Source organism: Vanacampus margaritifer, chromosome 17 (genome assembly GCF_051991255.1).
Source record: "Vanacampus margaritifer isolate UIUO_Vmar chromosome 17, RoL_Vmar_1.0, whole genome shotgun sequence".
NCBI lineage: Eukaryota > Metazoa > Chordata > Actinopteri > Syngnathiformes > Syngnathidae > Vanacampus > Vanacampus margaritifer.
Genome location: NC_135448.1, coordinates 10686890 through 10696578, shown reverse-complemented (window position 1 = coordinate 10696578; position 9689 = coordinate 10686890). Strand labels below are relative to the sequence as shown.

The window sequence follows — 9689 nt, the reverse complement described above, 5'->3', positions numbered from 1 at the left end:
GTATTTCCTGCAGCAGTAGCAGCAACAACATAGAAAACCAGAGATGAAAGTGCATGTTGTGTTAACAGTTACTTTTAAACTTTTCTTTTTTTCTTTTTTTAAAAGGAGTTTTCGGGCCTAGGAACAGAACCGGGCCATGCCTTCCTCAGTGGGTTTCCTCCCGCACAGCACATGCTGCCATCGGATTGGCTGAGAGAGCCGACCAATCAGAGAGGAGCACGGCCGCTCCTACTACTGCCGCTAGCGCGCTCCTTTGATTGGCTGACGGAGAGCAACTATTCTATATGAACCAGCCCGCCAATGATGCGTTTACGTCCACGCTGAGACGGTTGGACGTTGACTCATACTAAAGAGATTTAACGAAATATGAGCCAGAGAGCCAAAATGAGGCATTTCCCAGATCTTTTATTGAGTTTTTGCTTAAATGTAGCTTGTCTCAATTGATTTACTTTTACAAACAATATTGAGCTATAGGTTCTTTAAAGATGAGCGCGCATCCTTCCTATATGCTCATACATTTAATCTGTTGATATTCGAGATACTGGTTAAACCTTGAAAAGTTTTATGAAACTATTTTTACAAAGTAATTGAATTAGTACATTTACCACAAATATCCGCATTATTTGACACTGTCCGTTGTTGCGGGTATGTTTGTACAAATTGTGCCAATTTATCAGACGCAAAATGAGAGTGAAGAAACACGTGAAAAGATGGCTTGTGAGGCCGCTGCATATAGATTTTTTGTGGGCAATTGCAGCCATGCTGTGTGAGCTCTGTGGGCCGTGCACGTCTGCTTGAATGAGCTCATGCATGGCTGCAGCCTTGTTGTGTGCGTGTGTGCGAGGGAACGCGCAGCCATGTGCGCGACGGGTGAATGTATCGCTGAGGAATGTACAGAACGCCTCCCCCACACTTCCAGACCCCTCCATGGACTCCTTCCATAGGGGGCGAAGTAACATAAAGTTGGAGAGTCCATTACTTCCTATGTTGCTGTACGGCGGCCAGATTTGAGATTCACACAAGTGTAGAGCGGAGCAAAAAAAAATCCGATTTTGGGGGATATTCATGCTAGATTTAAGTATCTTGTTGCTACAAATCGCAGTTATTGCTCAATTTTGGGTTGTTGTTGTTGGCCTCGCTCACGTAAAGTCATCGCCAAGGCTCTCACAAACCCACTTATGCTACACTTTCTATGGATTCTGTCTTCCGGTGAGATTTCTTTACCTCTTTCATTCTATTATCGAATAATTAACCTTACGGAGTCTTTCTTCGTGTGATGTTTAAACGTGTAAAGCAGAGCATCTACTGAAGAGTAACTGCTTCGAACGCCATGTTGAGTCCTGATTTACATTCACTGATGCCCTCTCATCCACGCTAATGTATAAAGTATATTTGCTTAAAACATGTGCATTAGTGCACATCATGTGGATCCATACAAGCCCCAAAAACAACAAACTAACTGGCTGCTTGTTTTCCTCCATTTTTGCCCCTCCAGATGACAACCCTCATGTCAGTAGTAAAATGGCGGTGTGAGTGTGTGTGGCGCTTCCAAACATATGCCAGCAAGCCAGTCTTGATTTTTCAACGAGGCTGGGATTGAATCACAATTTTGAAACATCAAATAACGAATAAAAGGGTCATAGATCTCGTACGTTATAAAGGGTAAAGGGGATTATCCTTTTTTTCTTCTTCTCTCGCATTGTTTTTGTCAAAACTCAAATGTTTTAACTTATACGAAATCATGAATTCCGTCTTGTTTGGCAAGAATGAATGCTTTTTTTTTAAACGGAGAAAAATTGCTGTTTTTATTCAGTTACCAAACAACAGCATGTTTTAACAGCAGACTCGTATGTTATGTATGGTTAATAAAGTTGACGTTACTAATTAGAATTGTATTAATATTTAGAAAACTGGTATGAGATATTATTTGTAATACTTGATTTACTTATAACCATTTCCCCCAAACGTGCGTTAAAAAAAACATGTTGATTTCACTATGTTGCTATCTTGAATGAGCTAACTTTTTATTATAAAACTCAAATAAACTCCACGTCCTTTAGAAAGTACATGAATTTGATTAAAAGAGAGTATGTTCACACATTTCCTTTCATATTTGTTAAAACGTATTACACTTTGTATTTAAGTTGAGGTTGTGTGCTTAATTTTGACCTCTCCTTCTGTTTAGTTTTCAATATTTTTTTTTTTTTAATTATTACTCACACTGTAATCTGTTTGTAAAATGAGTTTTTTTCTCTAACCACTTTCTTCATGATCTCATTTAACCCAACAAAGACAGAAACGTGGGTTGTTGCACCTCAAGTTTTCACACTTGTACTTTTGTTTACAGTACTTCAATAAAATGCAGGATTTATTGAATGTGGACAGCACATTGTGTGCAGCGGAATGTGTGTACCAAATGAAACTGCTATTTTTGCTTATTTGCTTATAAGAATATTGTGCATACAAATTTGTATTATCTGGCAACTTGTTTAAGCAAAATGTTTGTTATAAGTTATTCATATTATCTCATGCAGTGATTCATTATGATTTGAAACCGGTCTTGTAAGTCGTTTCATATAATGTCTTACAACTGCAATGTTTCATAAAGATGATTTTTGAAAGACCTGCCCGATTCGGAACTGTTTTTATTCAAAAGTTCTAATTGAACTTGTACAAAATGCTCCTACCTTTTAAATGAAAATAGAAAAAGCTCTGTACATATGATTTTCATAAAAGAAAACATTTAGATACAGCGGAGGTGATAAAAAGGGATATTTTGTACCTGATTATAACGACAGATGACACAACTACAGGCCATAAAAACAGTGCAGTTTAGCATACAGTCAAAGTGAATCCAAAACATAAATAATGGCAACCATTTCTTCCTAACCGCTAGTTTAAAAGTACAATACAGGTTACACCAAGTTAGCACTTTGGGTGAGTTGTGTTCATATGAACCACAAAATCATGTTGACGTATAATAAAACTACGTGAGAAAAGATGAGTTCCTGTGAAATCACAATTCACACCGTTTGCCCGACCATACTATGGATCACTTATCTCTCTGTTAGATGTTCAAGGTCAGTGACCATTGGGTCCATTCTGTGCCACCAACATGCATAATGTTCAGTATGTGCACTTCGACAGTGCACTTCTTAAACATGTAACCTGTTATCCGTGCTAACTACAATTGACCGGCCTATCAGCAGATGACCCCTGAAGAGGAATCTGCGTCAGAGCTCTTTAAATGTCACAACTAGCCATAAAATGATGTTAATTATCTGCATTCTTTTTGGTCCGAGTGTGTGAAATACAATGGACTGCTCACATATGGTTACATTTGACAGGGAAGTATTAAAACTGCAAGAAACTGTTCATTTCATTTTAAAGGTCATCAAGTGAGCTCGGGAGCCTAAAACATTATACTCACAAAAAAAGAAGAAAAAAAAGATGAAGATAACATTGACACTTCCATCTTTGTGGCGAAATGTCTAACTATGACCCTTGAGCTTTAGAACTTTCCATGCTATCAAAGTGAACCGATGCATAAGTGCGAGGGGCCCCGTGACATGTCAGCAGTTATTACAACACCATTTGAATCAGCTGCGCCATTATTTGAGATCACATTTATGGGTTAAACGCGGCCTGTTAGCTCGAGGTTGCCGTCAGCCTTTCAAGATTGTGTTCATTCTGAAGATGCATGATGTATCACCACCTGCGTGTGTATGAGGACTTTATTTTTCAGTGCAGGACAATGAATGTAAACAAAGTGGATCGCATGTTTTAGGTACTTAGGTGTTGTAATTCCCTTGAAACGTTTCGTAGTTATCATGTGCGTTAGCTTGGTAGCTTTTCTTTTAACCTCAAGCTATTTTTGATTCATCACTCTTTCGTGCGGGGTTACATGAATTATTTGCGATGCTGCTTCATCGATACTAATATTTGACTTCATGAAATGAGACGTGAGCAAACCAATAAAGTCTTATGGTTCTATTTCACTTTGTTTTATTGTTGCAATTTAAAAGAAGTGGTGTTAGAAAAAACTTTTCGAGAAGTCATTGTGTCCCCAACATTAACCTAAATGTGTGTGAACATAGAACAACATCCTGGCGTCTGGCTTGTTCTGTGAAATTCTCCTTTGCTTTATTTCCCACCTCACCCACACATCTTAACTCCCACCCATAGAAGTGAAGCCCAACTTCCATTATAATGCATATTCAAGCCAGAAGAAACGAGAAACTTTGGACAGTTCATGAGTGTATTTCCATACACGTGAAAGAATAATAAAAAAAAAACAGTGTGATGACCTGTTTGACGTTTCCATAAAAAGAGTAAGCACAGAGCTTCACGCTAATTTTACATAGTACTTACCAGAAGACTCACTCATCACTGAGTAACACTGAGCATTTGAGGTCAGAATGACAAAAAAACAACAACAACACAATGTGGATGGCAACTATAGAAAATGAAGACACGTTACAAATTAGTTTTGAGTTCATTGCACACGCCTGCCACATAGAAGTGTGAGATTCACAAATAAAAACACCCCCCCGCATGTAAACACAACTGCCTGCCACACAAAGTGCGCTGTGAATTTAGACATGCTAGTTCTTAGCTGCCGTACCTCAGTAGCGTCCTGCCAAAACAAAACACAGATCAAAGCGCGTCAATGGGATTACTTAAAAAGATGTACTTTCACCTGTGAAAGAGGTGCATGTGCATACATGTCATTAAAATATCCACACAAACCCTACTGATACAACTGAGCCATATTAGATGTAAAAAAAAAAAAAAATGCATTCATTGTCAGGTTCATACTTACTTTGGTTGTAGGAGCGAGACCAAGAGGAATTTCTGTATCTACCATATTCAGGTGATGAGGAGCGCCGGCGACTGCATCACGACGTAAAGAGTTGAAATGAACAAGAGCAGTAATGTTTTCATTTCGTAAAAATAATGACTCGCTTACCTGTACTTGTAGTTGTACTCGTCGTAGCTGTCGTATCGATCGGCGACTCGGTCGTAGCTTCGATCGTAGCCTCGGTCGTAGCTTCGGTCGTAGTCTCGATCGAATTTTCGGTCGTAGCCTCTGTCATAACCTCTGTCGTAGCCTCGATCATAGCTTCGCTCGTAGCCTCGGTCATAGCTGCGCTCGTAGCCTCGCTCGTACCCTTTGTGGTAATATGAGGCTCTTCCCCTCCGGCTGCCTCCGCCATCATCGTCATCCTCATCATCATCCCTATTGAAAGACAACAACAACAAAACCAAGGCTGCGATGAAACTGATAACAGACTCCTTCTTACTGAATGACTCGTACGCACAAAATAAAACATTGGTATGACTCTTACATAGTTGGTTTACCCATGTAGATTCCAGGTGTGGGGGTGTGCGCACGCTTGGTAATGGAGTAATCTACTCTAATTACCCTCCCGTCGATCTCCATGCCGTTGGCTCTCTCCATTGCCTGAGAAACAGACCACAGAAGTCAACGATCAGCATCAGGTCACATATGCACAGTTCTAATGGATGGCATGAGGACGAATTTTCGTGTAACAAGACGGACATCTAGTGGCGAACTCGCGTAATTACAGCTGAATAAAAAGAAACGAGTTCCCATTAAAGTCAAAATGACACAATTCATCTTGTTTTAGCAACACCAACAGACTGGTTCTCTACTACTGTGTGGTAATTATTGCCACAAAGAGTGATTTATTCTAATGAGATGCAGTTTACAGCAACACAAAAATAAAACATTACCTCCTTTGAATCCTCAAGTCTCTCAAAATAGACAAAGCCGTAGCCCCGCGAGCGACCCGAGCGCTGATGGAACACCACATTGACCCCAGACAGAGGACCATATTTTGAAAAGACGTCCCTCAGGTCTTGCGCTGTGGTGTCCAAGCTAAGCCCAAACACCCCCAAACATTTGCAGGGGTCAGGGTTTGCCTACAAGAGTGGGAAATAAAGCCCTTGGTTGATCACATTCTCCTTGTTCTTGTTCAGTGCATACAAAACTAATATGTACAATTCCGACATTGGATATATTGCCCCTCATAACGTAATCATTTGTGCAGGTGCAATAGTGTAACATAATAACCCGCTGAGACTGACACGTCAACCTACAGCAACTTTGTGCAGGGTCAATATCATGTAGTAAGAATGTAGAGCAAAAAAGGAAGTGCATACCTGCTGACTTGACCCAACATGAAACACAGAATTCAAACAAATGAGGCCTGTTGGCTTCATGCATGTAACACCGCATCTTAGAAACGTACTCATTTCATTTCCCCGAGGAAATTATGTTCCTCCATGCACAAATACTAAACGATGCACGAAGGTCCACGTACCCTCACAGCAGCACCGCCATGACTGTTTGCTTCTTTTGTTTCATGGCTCTGTTGATAGAAAGAAGAGAGAGGAAGGGTTATTAAAGGTCATGTCATTAACCACATTAATTTTTTTTTAAAAAAAACTCCCATGTGCCTCATATACATTCGCTTGCTCTTGACGAAGAAAGTATGTCACCTTCATGATTCATCACAAGATGGCTTCGAAAAGATCTAATTAGACTCGATTGTTCAAAGTGACAATCTTGTCCTCGACAGAGCAGTCTATCATTTGGCTCATTTTAAGGTTGACGTTCCTCCCTTAGAATAAAACTAAAGACTGGGTATCGTACAATAAAAAAAATGGTAGCCTCGGTGCTGAGCCAACTTTCAACAATATTGCTGTTCATGTTATCAGGCCTTCTGTGATATGATGAGCTTGTCCACATCCACACATTCCAGAAAAATAACTGCACATTGGATATTGTAGGACTGTCACAGTTCTTGGCTTGTTTGCAAAGTTCTGCTAAGGTCTACATAGTCACACTTGTCGCCATTTGCAGAACTTGGCATGACTGTTTTAATAATTTCAAGAAAACAGTGGAGTGTGAGGCTCTGCACACTCTACTATAAAAGTGGAAGATAAAAGCTGAGAGGTGCAGTCACATTAAAACAGTCAGGGCTCTTTGTACTCATCTGGGCATTTGTGGGGCATGCATGATGTAGAAAAAGCTTTAACGTGACATTTTTTTAAACTGCACAATGCGGCTTTAAATTCCAGCAGGTAAAGACTGATATGAAAATGTACATTGTGAGTTGCCCAGCCCTACTAATAAGCACATTATTATTTTATAAAGGCTTTCATTTCATCTTTGTATTGATATTTGACTTTTCATAATTTTGTTGACCTCTTCTTAAATGTTAAATATATTTTAAAATAAACTTACCTAAATTCAGTCCCTTTTTCCCCTCTGCATCCTCATTTTAAATAGTAAAAAAATAAAAAATAAAATAAAAAATACCAATATTGACTGATATGAAATACTTTTGTCAGGGTCAACAAGGCCTTCTCTGCTGGCCTAAACATTGACGAGCTAAGCTCTATTAGTCTAGCCAGGAAAAATGTATAAATCTATTACTAACATTTGTAGCAATTCTCTTGGTTATACTGTTTCAAGTACATACATATTGAAGTTTTTTTTTTTCTTGACCAGTGTGTGGTGCCATGTCTATCTTAACAATTTACAGGTCCTTTCACACTCACTCTGAGCCCAGCCTTTGGGCTGCGGTTTGACATTGGCGAAGTGCTCCGGCTCCTCCTGCGGCGGGAGTCGGGGCTGATGGAATGAGAACGAGACCTCTGTCGGCATGGATGAGATGGAGACCGTGAACGGCTAGCACGTCGGATAGAAACATGCTTAGAACGAGACCTGAAAATAAGAGAGTAAGGCAGGAAAGGATTTGATCTCGTAAAGTGGACAAAGGATGAAATAAATTATATTTCATCTGCTAATAAAGACAAATAACAACAACATACCCTGATGTTGATCGAGAGCGGGATCTGGATTCAGAATGCTTGGAGTCTCGAGATGGACTCGGTGAGCCTGACCTGCTCTCTGACTTTGCCTGACTTCCATTTTCCGATGTAGACGAGGAGCGAGACCCCTGTTGGCACAGTAGTAAAACATTATCATTTACACATACATGTATTAATAACATAAAATCAATGAGAATACACATTCAGTCTTCCAATCTTTTTTTTTTTGGACTGTAAAATATTGAACAGTATCTGTGAAACAATGCTAAGGGTTGTTTTAACTGCACATTATGAAGTAGTTCTCTCAAATACAAATGAAAAGCCTATTAGTGATCTCAGCAGAAGAAGTTCACTTTTTCAGACCTCCGAGGAGGAGGAGGAGGAAATCGGTGGAAAAGATCGGTTCATTTTTAAGGGTTCGGCCGATCACTGATCCCCCAAAATTAAGGAAATCGGGGCCGATAGATTGATCGGTGCACCCCTAGAGGTAAAAGATGCAGCTCCATTTAAAAAAAGTTAGCACAATAAATAAACTGTGGAACAAACACTATTTACTTAGTGTTCTAATCTTCGCCACAATTTCCCTCCCTCGTTAATGGTTTTGTTTTGCTCTGTTCATGTTGTCATTAGGCTTCTTTTAGCTTGGAATTATTTTTGTTTGTCCCCCATTATTCTTGGATAAAATTCTTCCTATCCTTCACAATCAATATACCTTAATCAAAATAGAACATCAAAAATTAAGATGTTAAATTTATGGGGGGTGGGGGGGGTATACTTGGTCAAATATAAATGTGGGGGGAAAATGAATGCATTGCAGTTACATGCAGCAATTATTATAAATGTGTGGTTTTTTTAATGATGAGATTTATGATGCCGAGTTAAAAACAGCTGAAAGCTAGGATAGGGAGGCAAAGTAAACAAAGACGAACTCAGGTTTATTAGTCAAAATTAGACGTATGTGCACTTGACGACATCCAACGGTTACTGGGATTCAGAAGCCCCCCAAAATAATGCTGGAAATAAAAGATAAGGCGCCGTTGAAGATAACCCGAAGTAGGAGGTTCAAGCTAACGTCAAGTTCCCTAAGTTTACTAGCTCCTGTTAAAGGGGCTGCAACAAGGAATTGTCATGCGTTTAGCAAGAAGCAACCCCAGAACTAGTTTTAAGGCGAGCTCATTTTACAGTCAAAGCTGCATAGTGTCATCCATAGGTAACTTGAGGAATACTTTCAGTTGAATGTACGTTTGTTGTCTGTTTGATACGAGCAAGTATAAGTGATGCTAAATATTACTCCTTACCCGTCTTTCGTTATCTCCCTCGTCGATGTCACTCATTTTCAGGTCATCTATCTACCTACCAAGTTGTGTCGAATATATAAAAAAAAAGCTAGGCAAATGTTTAAATGCAAAATATTTTTGGTTTGAGAGGTTTCCAATGAGAAAATGGCGAGAGGGGGCGGAGCGATCAGATAGAGCACGAATACACGTCATATCCGATTACGACGCCCCCTGCATATAAAAGCCGGCGTTTTGGGGGTCATTCCGTCGTTCCTAGTCATGTACGTCGTGTGGAAAATGACGTATAGCAATATCAGTACGAAAATATCAGTTACACACGAGCAAATAACGCAAGGTGGTTCATTATGAAATGGCACATTGGGTTTCTGGCACAGCCAACATGTATCGCTATTTAACAACAACACATTTATTGCACTAGTCATATTATTTGAACCAGTTTATTGAGTCTGCTGGACAGCTAAAACTGTGACAAGTAAGCAGAATAAATAATACATCACTGCTAATGCCCACATTTGTTGGTCTAAGTCT

General features: G+C 39.6%; 1 protein-coding gene across 1 annotated transcript; it reads right to left on the bottom strand.

The window, feature by feature from the left end:
• Positions 1–3982: 3982 nt before the first annotated feature.
• On the bottom strand, positions 3983–9332 carry tra2a (transformer 2 alpha homolog). The gene is made up of 9 exons (XM_077548674.1): positions 9162–9332; positions 7864–7991; positions 7591–7756; positions 6348–6395; positions 5758–5946; positions 5349–5464; positions 4970–5239; positions 4823–4893; positions 3983–4636 (listed from the first exon to the last, which is right to left on the bottom strand). The coding sequence occupies exons 1-9, from the start codon at positions 9195–9197 to the stop codon at positions 4626–4628; spliced, it is 1035 nt and encodes a 344-aa protein (XP_077404800.1). The 5' UTR covers positions 9198–9332; the 3' UTR covers positions 3983–4625.
• Positions 9333–9689: the final 357 nt, after the last annotated feature.